Source organism: Pimephales promelas, chromosome 7 (assembly GCF_988280905.1).
Source record: "Pimephales promelas chromosome 7, fPimPro1.hap1.1, whole genome shotgun sequence".
Lineage (NCBI taxonomy): Eukaryota > Metazoa > Chordata > Actinopteri > Cypriniformes > Leuciscidae > Pimephales > Pimephales promelas.
Window position 1 is genome coordinate 24,791,996 of NC_142775.1, and position 17,872 is coordinate 24,809,867.

The window sequence follows — 17,872 nt, forward strand, 5'->3', positions numbered from 1 at the left end:
TGTTGATTTCGAATCAATTGTTGAAATTACCTTTGATTGAGTGATGGAATGATCACTGCACAGACGTGTAACGTGTGAAGGTTGTGAACACAAAGGAAGATTTTTGGAAGAATGTTTTAATCAAACAGATCTCAATCCCCATTGACTTCCATAGGTGACTATTAGTAGGAAAAAATACATATATGGTAGTCAATGGGGATTGAGATCTGTTTGATTAAAACATTCTTCCAAATATCTTCCTTTGTGTACAGCAGAACAAATAAACACAGAGAGGTTTGGAGCAACTTGAGGGTGAGTAAATGATGATAGAATTTTCATTTTTGGGTGAACTATCCCTTTAAATGCAGTTTGTAGGATGGTTTGTATTTATATGTGAAATTGTATAGTCTAATTTATTTATACAATGCATATGTGTTACATTTGTGTTCCACTACATTTTCTCTCAGACTGGCCTTTGTACTTGTTTTTGTTTGTTTGTTTTGTTTTTTGTTGTTGTTTTTTTTTTTTTTTTTTTGCAAATAAGCAGATCGAGTCAAGTTTTGTTTTAAGTCAAGTTTTCCTCTGAAAAGTAGATCGAGTTTGTTTGCAAAATGCTGGATTTGTTTGTATTATTATGGCACAATATTTAGGCTACCTAGAAAAGCTAAAATTTATTATTATTATTAGAATAAAGCTTTTTTCTAGAAATAGTATCTTGTTGCCTACATTAAGATATTTAAGTTATATCTCAAGAGTCCTTGTATTTTTCTTAATATGTAGAACACTTTGGCAAAATAATCAACTGTGAGTGCGAAAAATTTCTGTTTTTGTCATTGTGTCGCAACGCATCCATAATCCATATGCAGCATCCATCGATTATGTTTTAAGATTAATAATATTTCCGTAATGCCTTATAGCTTTATAGATACTTTAAGTGTTTAATTATTTATTTGTTTATCGTATGTCCACATTCCACGCAGACCGAGTGCGTATGTTTGTCCAGAAATACTCGCTGTGTGCCACCTGGGAGCGGTAAACGCGCTATTGAATTGAATGAACGACGGTGACGCAAAAGCTTCACGAGCGAACCAGATTAGACAGACTCTGGCTTGTCATTGTTAGCTGTTCCTGTCACCCTTACCGGGGTCGTTTGTCCATTTCAGCTTAAAAAAGTTATTCGCAGTCATTGTGTGCCGTGTACGTGCATGGGCGTAAAGTGCAGAAGAGAAAACGGGAGGCATGTGAAGTTACTGTCTGACTCTCACCAGAGATGAAGAATTCAGTGGAAGATGAGTGTGCTGATTCAGGAGCGGAGACCGGAGGGTAAGCGATATTTTGCTAAGATAATGAAATGACGTAGGCTACTGCGAATGTATCGATGATGCCCTTGCTTAGACGCTGATGTGATACAGTGAGTCATTTGACGAGGATTCTGATTCATTATATTTGACAGGGCGCTTAAAGTTTTCTTGTTTCGCTTCTAACTTACCTCTTTTGCCCCATTTCTCATTTAACCATCTGTTGTTTGGCATTAACACCCAAGACATCTGGCGCAGAGATTTACTGATGAAATGAGTTCAGCTTTATTGCATGCTTCTAGACTGATTAGCACAAGAGTGTGACAGAAGTAGCCATACTAATAATCACATAGCTCTCACTTCAGCTCTCTACCTGAGATTTAACTCTTTTATCATTTCAAAGTCATGTGTGATCTGTACCATCATTCTGTGCTTTCAGCTGTGAACGATGAAAAGATGCATCCTGGTTTGTTTATAGGTATGTCACATTATAATGGCTGTGTTGTAGGTGTAGGTATGCTTTAGTAGGACTGTAGTCTTGCGGCACATTGATTAAATCCTACATTCTGGAGTAAATATGACTGTGTATATAATCTGTTTTAGAATATTATTTCTTTAGATATACTAGAATAATTTGTTCAGAAGAAAATGGCCTCAGCACCTTTCTAATGACTTCAGTGACCGCCTTCCAGTCTTCAATTAGCTGATGTATTTATCTAAAGCCACTTACAGTAGGCTACACAGGAGCAACCTTTGGTTCAAGTTCAATGTTGATAGCTTATCCATAATTGAGTTAGAACCACATCATTTCTGTTAGAATGTCCTTTTTACCACTGAGATTGATCATCGATCTAGTTCTAGATCAAACTTATACTTTAAATGGACAAAAATCTCTTCAGAATTTATCTGACCTAAAAATGCATTGTATCTGGATGATCCGGTAAAAATAATATGAAGGATGCATTCCCATATGTAAATATAACCTATTGAATGAATATCTTCCACGTAGTGGTTTTCAGATTAGGTTTACATGGGCGTTTTATTGTTAATTGTTGTGTGCCTCATATTCTCATTTGGTTTGTTTCCAAAACAGTAACTGACTGTAAACTGCATGAATGGCAGTTGATCATAGAATAATAAAAAAAAATGCTTTCTAATGGTGTTTATGAGTTCATTGTTGAAGTGTGAGAATAATATAATCATTATACAGCCTCATTCATTCAGGGTTCGCAAATGTAAAACACATTTGATTCACTGTAATGACAATATTGGCCACATTTAGAGGCTTTTATGATACTTTTCTTTGTATTAAATATTACATAGAAACACAAAAGTGCTTTTGCTGTTAAATGCCAAGTATAGACCATGGCATACAGTACAATACATAAAAGTTTTTGAAAGAAGTCTCTTATGCTATCATCATTCCATCATTCTAATCATTCTAATATGCTTATATGATGCTCAAGAAACATTTATTTTATCAACTTTGAAAACAATTGTGCATCTTTATATTTTTGTGGAAACCATGATTAATTTTTTCAAGAAAATATTAGATTAATAGAAATTTAAAAAGAAACAGCATTTATTTGAAATAGCCACCTTTTGTAACTTTACAAATATCTTACCATCACTTTGATTAATTTAATGTGCCCTAGAAAAAAAAAAGTATTAAATTCTTAAGAACTTCTTACTGACCCACATCTTTTGAACAGTAGTGTACGTTGCACCATTTTACCAGTAAAGACCATAAAATTACAGCATTAAATGACAACATTCAAAATTCAAGTTTAACTACACATAATTTCCTTGTTCTTAAAAATAATTGGTATTGCACTTTTCTCACCACCAGATAAATAGGAAAGACAGCGAGAGAGTTATAGGAAAGGAAAAAGATTGACCAGAGAGCAATATAAAAAAAAAGCATGTACAATGAAAAAACAAACAAAAAAACTCTAGGTCACTTTATGGCGCTTGTACTATGAAATATTTTAAACAGGTCTCACTCTTTGTTTGTTTTTAACCTTTCTCAGCAAATGTTGAGCTGGGAGTATTGAAGGTTTTTGACACAAAGCAGCTAAAGACACAATCTTTGATCATAACTTTTGCATATATGTGTGTGTACTGTATACACTAGAGGATCTACTACACACACTATACCATGACACCCAGGATTGTTTGTCCAGATGTAGGACCTTCCTTTGAAACCTTGGGATCCTAAATCACTCTAACAGTCTCTAACAAAAGTCTCTTTCTGTTTCTTTCTCCTTTCTGTCATTCTCAGGTCTGACTACAGTCTTATGTCATCAGCAAGCAGTGAGTACATGTCATTTGTTGGTACATTCCCCATGCAATTCAGATTAACTTTCTAATAAAACATGTCTTAATCAAACTCACGCACATACATTTTCAAGTCATATCTAACTGATGCACTTCAAATACCATCCTGTTGTCTTGTTCTAACTGGGGTGTTTTTAAGGGTATTATTTGCAAAGCTAATATGCATTTTGAAAAGCACACGTATGAACTACAAGTGGAAGATTTCAGTTAGATAAAACACTTGACAATTGTTGCCATGACAGTGAGATTAGTTAGTTCTCGAAATCACAGCTTGAAGTGCTTCGCAGCTCTAACACCTCCGCTGTTTGTGTGTGAGTACCTGCTTGTGTGTGTGTGTGTGTGTGTGTCTGTGGCTGACCTTTCCATGTGGCTGTGTTGGGCCCAGTCTGTTTCCCTATGGAGGGATTAATGTCCAATATTAGCCCATTAATCTGGGCAGCAGGAAACACTCCTTCCAGTGACAGCGCAGGAAGAACTCTCTCACTCACTCACCCACTCACATATAGACACACTCACCTACTCACACATGCATACACACTCTAAAACCTAGAGCCCATCAAGGACACTGCATAATAGACTGTGTATAATTTACTGAAGAATGAAAAAAAGTGGTTCAGTGGGGAATCAGGGACAGAAAATGAAGAAAACAGATTAAGACTGTTTGAGAAATAAGGAGAGAGGAGGAGATAGAGTGTCTATCTCTCTCTCTCTCTCACACACACACACACACACACACACACACACACTCTCATAAATTATATATATATATATATATATGAAGAGTTCAGATGCAAAAGCCTCTAAGTGCCATTTGAAATTTTCTTCTAGAATGATAATTTTTATCAAGCTTGTATATTTAAGTTCAGTGATTTCACTTAAATGGCAATGAGGATTACCTATTAATTGTTATTTAAGTGAAATTACTGAACTTAAATATACAAGTTTGATAAAAATCAATATTAAAGAAGAAAATTTCAAATGGCATTTAGAGGCTTTTGCATCTGAACTCTTCATATATATATATATATATATATATATATATATATATATATATGTATATATTTCATTAGATGACAGGGTGCAATTTAGTCATATGAGTCATTTTGAATTCATATTCCATTGTCTATTTCTTTATCAAAACACCTCCACATGGAAGGGAAATGTTTTTCACTTTTTTTCCACATCCATCATTTCCCTTTATTGTTTCTGCATTCTCTCTCTTTTTCAACAGTATGACAATATGCTTTCTTGAAATGCTGCCACGAATAACTGCATACTGCTGCATCGTCAGTCATGTCAGCATTTCGTCGCTTCTGCAGCTCATCAGATTTTGTCTGTAACCATGTGCACAACACTTTCCTCTATATCTTTGTGTTGTCACATCACTAACAACTTCAATGCACTGCATAAACAGAATCTGGAGTCGAATGCATATTCTCTGGAATCTGTGGTCCCTCTTTATATCTCTGTCCATTTACTTTTCTACACTGAAAAAAAGACAAATGCTTCATGTGGTTACATCCAAATCAATTGATTTTAATTCAAATCAAAAATGTTATTTAACATCAATCAGTCAACCTCAATGCATTATGTTACACCAACAAGATTAAATATAAGGGGCAGATAAGAGAGAAATAGCCACAATTGCAGGTCACCACTTTTACATTGTAGGAACGGCACCAGATTGTGGTAGGGATGGTTAAGCTGGTGCTAAACTTATTTAATGGTGTTGCTTAAATCTCACACAGCCAAACAGATTAAATTCCATTACAGGCTCAACTGAGATTACCGATCAAGCTCAAGTTCTTGATACTAGCTGAACGCAGAGCTGTGTCTCATAGTCAGAAATTTACAGACCAGCTTTCCGTTATTTTGACATATGCTAACATGAGAATATGCTGCTGTATTTCAACACTGTTACAGTAAGATTGGAATTTATTAATAATATGAAAAGATAACTTAGTAAATTATGGTAGTATCACTGTCTTGTAATAATTCACAAATTATAACTGAAAAAAAATATTTAATAACTAAGCATTAATGTCACAATCCTCAGTCACCAGACCAGTCACCTTCCTCCTGGCTCACACCTGCACACACCTCACAATCATTCACACTTCCCATCAATCACCATCAGCTCCACTCTATTTAAGCCTGCTCCACAGTCGACACGCTCGTCAGTGTCTGGTCTCGTTGTTCAACACTGTCCAGTGATTTCTTAGTAATAATAAGTCAAAGAATACCGTTTCCTGAGAACCGTTTCGTGTGTCTGCGGGGCAAAATGCCATATTATTCACAAATTTCTTCCAGCTGAAAGCTTTTGGCAATTAAAATTATTAACTGGATCACATTTAGGTCTGTCGTGCATATGTATTCAATCTAGAGGTCATACAGTAGAAAAAAAATGTGTATGGTTTGTCTGAGCAAGTACCTTTGCTTAGCGAATATATAGGCTACTGCTTAGTTTTTCTACACTGATCAATTGAAAGGATCCTTCATTGAATGATGTGTGTCAATTACACCTGCAAGAGTGCAGTGCAACTAGAGAAGTGTGTTTACTTGCGTGAGTGTGTTTTTGTGTGTACGTGTGTAAGAGCATAGCGTTCCCTCGGCCTCTGGTGCCCCCAACCTTAAACAACAAACAAACTGGGACGAGTCCCATGAGCCAGGAGACAGAGTTTGGGGTGGGGTGGGGGTTGGAGGGGGTGTGGAGGAAAAGAAAGGGGCAGGTGTCCATGCCCTGCCCTGCCACTTTCTGCTATATACTGAGAAAAAATGTTTGATTCTGTGTTTGTTAGAGTAGCTATAAACAATAACTTTGTTCTCATAATAACAACACAAAGATATATCTTTCTGCTATAGATTATAGCAGCCAAGAAGATGGCTAGATCAATACAAGGGTTTGCTACATTATGCAGCATTTCTTAGAATGTTGAGAGATCATGTTTTTACATCACGTAATACTATTACAATTAATTCCTATGAGATTTTCTCTAATTCCTGCTCATGAATATTGAGGTTTAATTTCTGCAATCATAAAATGTCACATATGCCTCTATCCCTTTTGTGCTCAAGGATATGTGTGTGTGTGTGTGTGTGTGTCAGGTCTGGTCAAAGGTTCAGTGGAAAGGCAAACCTTTTTCAGAAGTCCTACAGGGAGCCAAAGCATTTCTCCAGGGTCACTAACCATCCACTAATGCAACTAATGAGGCTGTACTGTTCACTATACAGCCTGATTACAGAACATGAGAGCACATGGATGAAAAGATTTCATTCAGTCTTGAGAGCCCATCCATTTTTTTCATTTCCCGCAGTGCTTTCCTTTATAGAAGTCAAAGTTGAAGTAGGTTTGCCAGAACATAGCAGAACATGTAACAAACAACACCTCATATAAATAAAGGCAAGAACTAGTGTGTGATAGGCATAGTAGCAGTGCACAATTCTGGGGAAGCATATATCCCAAATAAGGAATAAATGGCTTACCATATGTATTTGTAGTAGAAAACACAATGACAACATCAATTTGCTTTAAACAGTCAGCAAAAGGGTTGAATTACACATTAAAGGGATACTCCACCCAAAAATCTAAATTCTGTCATCATTTTTTCATTTTTGGGTGGAGTATCCCTTTAACGTGTAATTCAACCCTTTTGTTGACTGTTTAAAGCAAAATTCAGACCGTAATTTCTGTCCCTTTTAAAACTGCACACGTTCCCTTTTGTCTGTTTAATATTTGTATTATTAAAATATTATGAAAAAAAAATGAAAAGAAAGAATGGTAGTTTTAAAGGATTGTGTTATAAATTGTGTCCTTGCTTAAAAAGGATTTAAAAAATAAATTATCATTATTACATTTTATTTATATTACTTTATAAAAATTATTTAAATTGCATGAAATGAAAATTCAATCTATTTTCTAAATCTACGTTTATGGACAATTCATCCATGCATGTTTCATTTTTTTAACCTTGTAATGTTTAATGAATATGTTTAATCCTAACTTTATCTTCCTGTGAAACAACAGACTTATGTCTGCTCATGTATTTTGTACTTCTCCAATTTGGTCCAGTTAAATCCCATCTTTCTTACAATTCACTACAATCTAGCATTCAGATCTGCCTCCATCCAATTTAACTACCTTAGTATCCTTAGTATATTTTCCTATACAGAAGTCACAATACACGACACAGAAGAAAAGATCTGTCATTACATTGTTTAATTGGAATTTATATTATATTAAATTAGTGCAGCAACATGTTTATGGATCATTCTCTTCTTGTCTCTCTATCCACCCACCTCTTGTTATGTTTTTTTGTTAGGTGATTTGTCCATGGGGGACCTACAAGACCCTTTCCTAGTTTCTATCCACATCATCACTGACCCCGGTCAGGCCAAAACGCTCCAGCAAGCAGCTGATCAGGTCCTTTCCTGGCTCCACCCGGAACTTACCCTCTTCAGGGTGTCAGAACGGGCAGGCGGTCTCTCTCGAAAGCCCAAGGCCCACCTACAGCGCGTCACTGAACCGCCATCACACCAGCCATCCTTGGCCGTCATCCTATTTCTACAGGATGAATACGGAGGTGAAGAGAGTCTTAAACGTCTCCACTGTCAGCTGAGATGCCCACCGTGGCGATACCACCACACAGAGCGTGTGAACGGACGAGGGCTGTTGCCCCTTTCACCAGCCAGCCAGGACTTTGTTACACTGGCACCAGGCACACCGCTATGGGCACTTCGCCAGGTCCACTATGGCAAAGAGATTGTGCGTTTTACGGTCTACTGTCGCTACGAGACCTACACTGAACAGGTGCGTCTGTACAGGCTGCTCCTGCGCCGAAGGCTTGCCCAGAAGAAGGAGGATTTCTGCTTCTGTGTGGTCTACTCCAACCCTGAGACAGAAATCCAGTTGTCGTTCAAGCGGGTGCCCCGAGGCCAGAGCCCCACCCCCACTGAAAATGCTGTGATGGAGATTCGAGTGAGGGATATCGGTGAACTCGTGCCATTGCTGCCACGCCCCTGCACGGCCATCAGTGATGTCCGCTGGCAAACCAACGATTATGATGGTAACAAAATATTGCTACAGGTAAGATGGAGAGTATATTATTGGAAAATATAACTTAAAGTAGCCTTTTTTGAGGTCCTAAAAATTTGTACGGCATGTAAATGACATCTCAGATACCATATGACTCCTTTCCATGAATTGTGTAAACATTTCAATTACTAAACTATGTGAGTAGAAGTGTATGGGAAATAAAGATTCCGATTGAAAGTTTATGAATCCGACAATGACATACTAAACTCCATATATGTTACATAGCATTGTAAAACTCTAATTAATCAAGAGACTACATTAAATATTTGTTCTTTACAGTATTATATTTTATTCACACCACAGTACTGTCAAAATAAACTATTGAAGGTGATTAAAATGCAAATAATAATAATAATAATTATATCAGTTACCTTTATCCACCTGTTTCATGGGGAGCTACTGTAAAAAGTAAAGTGGGTGCAACTTCCGGTCAGACGGCGGAAGTAGCATAGCATACCAATGGTATTTTGTGTGCTATTTAGCAAAGAGGCTAGGCGCCTCCGTGTCTTGATTATTGTCTGCTATATTTAACATTACTTATTATTTATTAAACCCATAATTTGTAGATGAAACATTGATTAAAATTAAGATACAATTAATACACAAAATGTGTTTGTGTCACGTTCCTCATGTGTATTCCCCTCATATTAAATATAAAATGCATGTGTTATATTTTTCTAATCTCCGGACTCCTTTATTAATGGAGTATGATATATTAACAGAGGTTTCAATAGCCTAAATTCATTTTGACTGAAAATGTCATGTCCATAAGGCTGGAATCGCCCAATTTTAAATTATTTATTTATTTTGTGGTTTAGGTCTACAAATTTTATAATGATAACTTCAAATAATACAAATAGTACATTATGTATAATAATATATTATGTATAATAATAATAATACATTGTATGCAAACCTTAGATGCTGATGTGTATCCTAGTTGAGATCCAAACACCTCTAGCCTCTTGTGTGTGGACTGGATTCATGGTAAAAGTACCAAACAAACCTAAAGACAGCTTAACACACAAACAGATACAGGGCATTTTTGCTTGACCTGGATTAGTTGCGATCAAAGCAGGGTTGGCTCTCGCTCTACAGCTTTTTTACTAATCAACCCCTGCTGGTGCCAAATGGCACAGGGAGGATTTCACACACAATACACATTATTGCTCAAATGAAAATGCAAAAAATGTCTATACAGTCTATACAGACATAGACAACGTCTCCCACTTAACTCAGCCTCCTCTATATAGTATATAGACTTGTAGCAAATTCAGCTATGCCATAATTAATGAATCAAATAAATTTACTGTTACTGTATTTTGAGCAAATAAATATTACAGAAAAAAGATTCTTACCAAACCCAAACTTTTGAAAAGTAGTGTAAATACATTAAAATACTGTAATTTTTACACTTCAAGACACATGTATTTTGATACTTTACTTTGCCAGTGACCATTTTGTTTACTCACCAAAAACATTTGGTGCTCAGTGAATGTTAATTTGACCCTACAGGAACCCATGAGGAATCCCCAGAGTGAAAAGAGGAAGATATAGCACATACAAATTGTAATTGAATAGAATGACAAAGAGAAAAAAATATGAATGTGGAGAATGTGGGAAATGTGTGAGTGGAACAGTGAGAAAATGGGGCACAAAGAGGCTCAAAGATGGATGGAAAACCAAAAAAACCTAGAGGAAAATGATCGAGGGAGAGGTAGAGGGATGGAGGGAATGTGCAGTGTGGTGTGAAGCAGAAAACAGTGGAACTTTGTTACTCTCATGCGCGCGCGCACACACAAAAATGCTTAAAGAGAAATTTTCCTCTCTTACTCTTTCTCTCTCTCACTCCACAGGTGTACAGTTACTTTATCGAAGCCACATTGTGTTTTGTTTGGCAGTTGCAGGAACATGGCTCATTTTCCCAAGCTATTTTTATTTAATGTCAAACTATTATGACGTTAGAAGTTTTAAAGATTGAAAGCAGCTGATATTCAACTTGTTCTGCTTTAGGACCCAGATTTTATTTTTATATAGACCATTTCACAAGATGTAAACAACACTGGTCCAGAAGCACTTCCTGTTTCAGATTTTTAACACTACATAAAAGCTGGGATAAAATACAACCAACAGAACATTTAAAACTGAATCAAAAAGTTAAACAAACATCTTTAAGATGTTTTCTTTACATGTGAAATAAAGAAAACAGTTACAAACTGAAACAGGAAGTGCTTCTGGACCAGTGTTGTTTACATCTTGTGAAATGGTCTATACATTGTCAAGAGGCAACAATTTATAACACAAAAGCAAAAAAATATTGAGATTCGTTATTTTCTGATGCACTGAATAGGGCCATCAATATTTACAATTATTAACAGAGCACAACACAAACCATATTTATCCTTCAACTTTTTTATTTTATTTCAAAGTGTCTCTCCAAAGCTGTATTTATATGATCATAAATACAGTAAAACATGAATAGTGTGTAATATTATTACATGTTAAATGAGTAGATCTATACTTTAGTGCCTATTAATTGCAAATAACATTCTCAATTTGACTTTGTCAGGTTCAGGGTTCACGGTATTACCGCAAACATACCATTGCAAAGTTTTATCACCTTCCACCTGAAGATCCTCCGGTCACCTCCCTTCCTCCACCAGAGCCGCCCCTTCCTCCTCCTCCTCCTCCTCCACCATACGGCCGCGGCCCTGCATCCTACCGGAATCGGCGCTACCACCGGAACTCCTCGCGTTTGCGGACCCAGACCCTTCCGTCTCCTGTCACACACGCCTCCAGGACGTCTCCACCTACTCTGTGTGATCAGGAGGGCCGCATGGAGAAGCTCCAGAGGGATGTGGAACTCTTTCGGGCTGGATGGACAGGCCACCGCACACAGTCCCTCTTTTCTCTGCCTACAGATGAGCCCCGCTCCTTGTGTGCCTCCCCGTCAAGCTTCCGTCCTCGCTGCTTCTCTTCCATGGCTACTCCAATTTTCCGTGTCAATGTCGATACGCTAGTGGGAGCTGAAGAGACAGATGTGGACACAGGACAAACCATCAGCGCCAGCTCTGTGGACCTGTCAGTGGTCTCAGGTTATTCCCATCCACAGCTGAGGCCCCATCTAAAGGCCAAAGCACCACGGCCCAAGTCAGCTCCTCCAACAGATGGAGGTCTTGACTTTGCTGAACTGACCTATAATAACAAATCCTTCTCTGTAAGACAGACTTCTGTGCCGCTTAGAACACAGAGTGTCTCTGCAAAATGTACACCTATAGTACACAAACCACAGCTGAAGAATGTGTGGGTCTCACAGCCAGATGCGCTGCAGGACAGCGGACAGCAGAACGGCAATGGTATTGCAAAAATAGACTGTAGTCAAGAAGGCACTGCGGAGGATGAGCAAGAATTTTACATCTGACACGTGCAGGACCGTCATCTCATTGACATGTATGCAGACATCCTCATGTCTTTCCAAACCCATAATACTTTGGGTCATCTTCGGAAGACAAAGTAAGATATCTTTTATGAAACCTAAGAAGTTTCTGTCCCTTTCATTGCAAGTCCAGGAGACTAAAACTTATTTAAAATGATAATTGAACAGTTTAATCCAAAACTTTTGAAAATATACAATCACTTTATATGAACAGATTAAATTTAAGCTTTTGTCCTAGTGGAGAGAGATTTATTATGACAAATAAATGACAGAATTTTGGGGTAAACTAACCCTTGTAAAAGCTTTGATGTTGTAGCAAATGTGTTTTATTATCAACATGCGATGCTTAATGTGCATTCATGATGAATTACTTTACTTGTTGTATGCGGTTATATTCTGTAATGTTTCATAATAGTTTTATAATAACAAAAGATCAATTGCTGATGTCAGAAAACTCAAAATGAATGTAACTCTACCACCTAGTGGTTGAACATTGCAACTACACAGGTGCTAGACACTTGTATTATGCCACATCACAACTTTATTAGAGAAAAAATATTTACTTCTCTACAATTTGTAGATTTTCACTATTTGTTATGTATAAGAGTTTAGAAAAATTGTTTTGTTTCTGGCCTGAGTTTACATTATCACATATTTTAAATTATATGTACATACTTTGTTTTAAATATCAGTGACCAAGATTTTATTAGAATGACTTCTGTGCAAAATACCAATGATTATGTGGATAGACAAGAAAATAATCAAGGAATTCATTAATGTTTGCATTTACAAATATAATGTAATGATGTTATTTTTCAGTTCATGGTGTGAATTACTTTCTATTGATGTGATGTAATAAAACCGAATAATTATTATGTTTATTATAAGGCTTAGCAGCTGTTTCTAGTAGAGAAAAAATTGAAAATAAATTGTGGGAAGTTCTTCTCATACTTCTACTACGATTGGTCATTGGGTCCTGTTATACATTTTTTTTTTTTTTTTTTTTTCAAAATTCTTTATTGCATGTTATGTGGGCCTATGCCTGTTTATCATTAAAGGCCGCTATTATGATCTGATTCAAATATTGGCAAATGTATTCTGCATTAGGTTATTGAGCCATGTAAAAAAAGTTACATATTTCTCACGTAAGCCTATATCCCTTTTAATTCAACCACCCCATGTTTATTTTTTCTTTATTTTTTCCCGAAAACAAAACATTAAGTACCAGTCACCTAACTAAATATATATATATAAAAAAAATGTTTCAAAACATGGTTCAGTGTAGGGTCAAAGATGTTTTCAACAGTCAAGGCATCATGTTTCATAAATTCATGTAACCTGTTGATGCTCGTGCACATATACGTAGGCTACGCATAGAGGACAGGTTCCGTCCTTGTGAGTTGCCCCTGTCAGTGCCAGAACACCCCCTCCCCCAACTAATTCCGTGAGCGTACCTGGCACATCGCTACGTCGATACAGGCTCTCAGTGCTAGCGCGCTCCGGCACTGGACTAGGATTCTGTTAATCCGGTCCAGCAGCCACAGAGCTATGGAAATAGGGCAGGAGAGGTGAACGACAGAGAGCACTCACCAAATAGCACAGAGCTTTAGTTCCAAAACACAAATCTTGGACAGACCCTGCTAGAACATAAATCAGCAAAATCAATAATTATAATCATTATTATTATTACTACTACTATTAACCCATAACATATATTACTATTACTACGACTAATAACCTATTACCTACTATATATGAAGAGTTCAGATGCAAAAGCCTCTAAATGCCATTTGAAATTTTCTTCTTTAATGATGATTTTTATCAAACTTGTATATTTAAGTTCAGTAATTTCACTTAAATAACAATTAATAGGTAATTGTCATTGCCATTTAAGTGAAATCACTGAACTTAAATTTACAAGCTTGATAAAAATGATCATTCTAGAAATTTTCAAATGGCACTTAGAGGCTTTTGCATCTGAACTCTTCATATATATATATATATATATATAATATTTAATTTAATAACTTTAATATGAGAATAATAGTAATTATTATTAGTAGAAGTAGTAGTAGCAGTAGTGCTCACATAATTATTTTATCATAACAATATGTATTGTCAAGCCACGTTCTACTGGGGTTTTTGCAAAAGCAAGAGCATCCTTAGTTGATACTGTAATAATATTATATTGGCCCTGTCCCGAATGGCATCCTAAACACTCACGGTCTTCAGTCCGAGCTTTGGTGACGTAATGGTGCTTTGGCTCCTAAATGGCACATTTCATGTGGACTCGCGGTCTTGTGTGCTTAAATGGGCTTTATGCTCAGCTGCACTACTTCCTGAACTTCAGCCAGCTTCTTGTTTCCTGTCTGCCATTATTGGCCAAATTGATTAATTCAGGTGTGTCTGATTATTGTTGCCATGACAACTGAGGTCAGGCACATCTGGATTAATCAATTTGGCCAATAATTGCAGACAGGAAACAAGGAGCTGGCTGAAGTTCAGGAAGTATAGTGCAGCTGGGCATAAGGTCAATTGCGTATGCTTGCCAAGTGTACGAGTCCGTAGGGTGTCCCTTTTGGCATTTCAGAGCTCAGTGTGCTTGTGAGTTGCTGCCTTTGTGCCCTCAATGCGTACTTAAGCGAAACCTGCACTTTCGCACCCTCCACACGAGTTACCTACCCAATGATCATTGCAAAGTTGCGAATGCCCAATTAGATAATTGAGGGGAGGAATTCCGTGGCTGTTTGAATTTCGGTGATGTGATGTCATCAAGCCTGTCCCAAAATTCACTCTTGTGTGCCCTCATGGACTCGAGGCCAGTGCCCCTTAGGTCTGCAATTCCTGACGTCACCAAGTGTGAACTGGAAAGAGGTCTACAAGGCCGGAGTGTGCCATTTGGGATCCAGCCTTTGACTGTCGGGAATAAGTGTGCTGCGGAACTCGCTTCAGTCCGGGCTCGGCAAAAGTACACATTGAGGGTGAATATTGTCTGCAAAGGATGCAGTTCTGTCACTTAAAACGACAAATGGGATAGCCTCGTGGACTTAAGCAACATGCATGTGGCAGCCATTGTAAGTCCTTCACCGGCGGTCACTCGAGGCAAGTTGTGTCCTCTTCATTGTGTCTACTTGTGGGTCTTCAGATGGCTGTAGAAGCTAAACCACAATCCGCTTACTTTGGTGCAGTGTGGGCAGAGGAGAGTGGTGATCGTTGGTGGTGGTTGAGTCTTTTTGTCTTTCTACTGCATTATTCTAGTGGTGATACAGGTCATGTTGGCTTCCTCCAAGACTCTGATGTTGGTACGTCTGTCCTCCCAGGTGATCCTCAGAATCTTTCGTAAGGATCTTTGATGGTATTGTTTCATGGCTCTTGTTTCATGGTGCCTGCTGTAGGTGGTCCATGACTTGGCTCCATACAGCAGTGTTGGGAGGACAGCGGCTCTGTAGACCAGGAGTTTTATTTGGATTGGTCTCGGACTTGAATACGTTTATCTTCCCTGGGGATTCTTGACAGTGTCTCGTCGTAGAAGGTCTCTTTTATTTACTCTTTAGAGTCTAAAGTAGGGGCAGGTGCTCACAACTGTTGCTATCTGGTTGCTGGCAAGCACCCGTCTGGGTGACGGATGGTCATGATATGCTCATTAATTCACTAGTTCATAGAGGTGGCTGATAAGCTGGTCGCCTAATAGCAAATCCAGGCTATCTCTGACACACAGCACAGGACAAAAATGTGTATAAAAAAGATAAGATTAGAAAACCTATACACATTAATTTCAGAAGCATCCTCAGTGATTTGATTCTGGAAGTATTATTTGATTTGATTCTAGATATTAAAGCTGTAGTATACGATGTTGAAAATCAGTCGAGAAAGCCTGAAACGGGAGGGACGTTTTAAAAAAACTCATCCCGCCTCTCCACACACACACACACACCCCTCCCCTCTGCTACGTAACGAATTGAACAACGTCACTCAGTCAAGTTGTGATCATCATACTTTCACAACATTGCTTAGTCGCTTCAATCACATCATATTATGTAAAATTGCCTTTAGACACTTGAACTTAGTTGCTTCATCAACAATTCAATGACACCTTTGAGATCACGCCAATGCAAGATTAGCAACACACTACCCACCACCATAACTATGATATTAGTAGTATTGCGAAGGTTTTGAGTAATTGTTATAGCAGCATACAGCGCATCTTGTTTAAATTCCGATCGGCTCAAACAGAAACCCGCTAGGCATACTGAAATATAATCAAGCACTTTAAGAAATATATTTACTTTGACCCATGATAGGCGATGCTAAACAGCTAACATTCCAATGCCGACCGGCAGAATTAGCAAGTTGTCAGACTAATAAAAAGCTAACACTTCACGCTACTCACGCCATTTAGGAGTATAAATAATGTTAAACGTTACCTGCTCAACCAAATAAGCAGTGTCAGCATCGGTATTCAGTCCCAGATCTCGCTGAAGCTTTCTCCATCGGTCAATGGTGGACCCTATATTTATTCTCCTCAAATTTCGGCATTCTTCACATTTTCTTGTAGGGGCAATCAGGGGACGCTTGCTGTTGTCTCTTTCGTTTTTATCCATTGCTGTTATGCTAACACTTAGCTACCATATGCGGTCAGCTGCTAACGCGCGCGATTCTCATGACGCAGAAGGGGGGCGCGGTCGGGCGTGGTCGGGTGCGGTGGGGTGGAGACGCGAGCGCCAGGCGGAGTTTCAAGTGTAGCTGGATGAGAGCAGTTGACCATAGCTTTGCGATCGCAAATCTTTCATTGGTCAACTTTTATGCGGCTGTACAGCCAATAGAGTGAATGAATTTTTTTCGTTCTTTTTTCTATTTATATTGTTAGGATTGTACTATATAACTGTAACCAGCATATAAACGAGGATATTAATAATGAACAATCTTTGAAATCGTATACCCTAGCTTTAATACTAAAACATTAATAAGTAAATATGGCTAAATGCAAACACATGTGGAAATGTTACCTGTGTATCTCCCACTTGCCCCTGCCTCTATCTATTTGTAATCCTTCTCCACTACATACTTAATTGTGATAATTTAATGCTGAATTCAGTATGTCCAGACAGTCCAGTCACACACTGATGTTACTCCCACTTAGGATTGCCCGGTTGTAATTGTTTTCCATAAAGGGTTAAAGCGGTGTCAAATTGTAATGTTTTAGTCCATCAATGGCCTGTTTGGCCCATGATCAACCTTCTATCAAACAATGTTTTCATAGCAAATTTGAAATATCTGACCGTCAAGATGAAAGAGGAGTTGTTTACTTTGGCCGTCATTTGGGTGCATTGTCCTTGCTCAAGTGAGCATGACTTTCCCATCATCGTTTCCCATCTTAAAAATTCAAATTCCATGGTCGGAATGCTGGAATTAAAGAATCTGTCTTCTCCACTGACTGCTGCCAAGTTAGCTCTACTAATTAACATGCCTTCTGATGGGCATGATCCAAATACCTGATGCTTTCTAATCATTTCCCGGTTGCAATTTACCATGGGAAATATGCGTCTTCAATCCATTACGGGTCATTTTTGGAAACTCCAATTAGCAAACACAGGACTGCTTTTAAATGTTTCACAGTGGCCCTGTTCAAAAGATATGGTCAGTAAGATTTTCTTTTTTTCTTGAAAGAAATAGCATTAAACTGTTAAAAAGTGATTTTTACATGTTTCAAATAAATGTTTTTTTAAACTT

General features: G+C 37.8%; 1 protein-coding gene across 1 annotated transcript; it reads left to right on the forward strand.

Moving 5' to 3' along the window:
* Positions 1-996: 996 nt before the first annotated feature.
* On the forward strand, positions 997-13,095 carry fam124a (family with sequence similarity 124 member A). The gene is made up of 4 exons (XM_039655256.2): positions 997-1,302; positions 3,559-3,590; positions 7,934-8,697; positions 11,276-13,095. The coding sequence occupies exons 1-4, from the start codon at positions 1,250-1,252 to the stop codon at positions 12,125-12,127; spliced, it is 1,701 nt and encodes a 566-aa protein (XP_039511190.2). The 5' UTR covers positions 997-1,249; the 3' UTR covers positions 12,128-13,095.
* Positions 13,096-17,872: the final 4,777 nt, after the last annotated feature.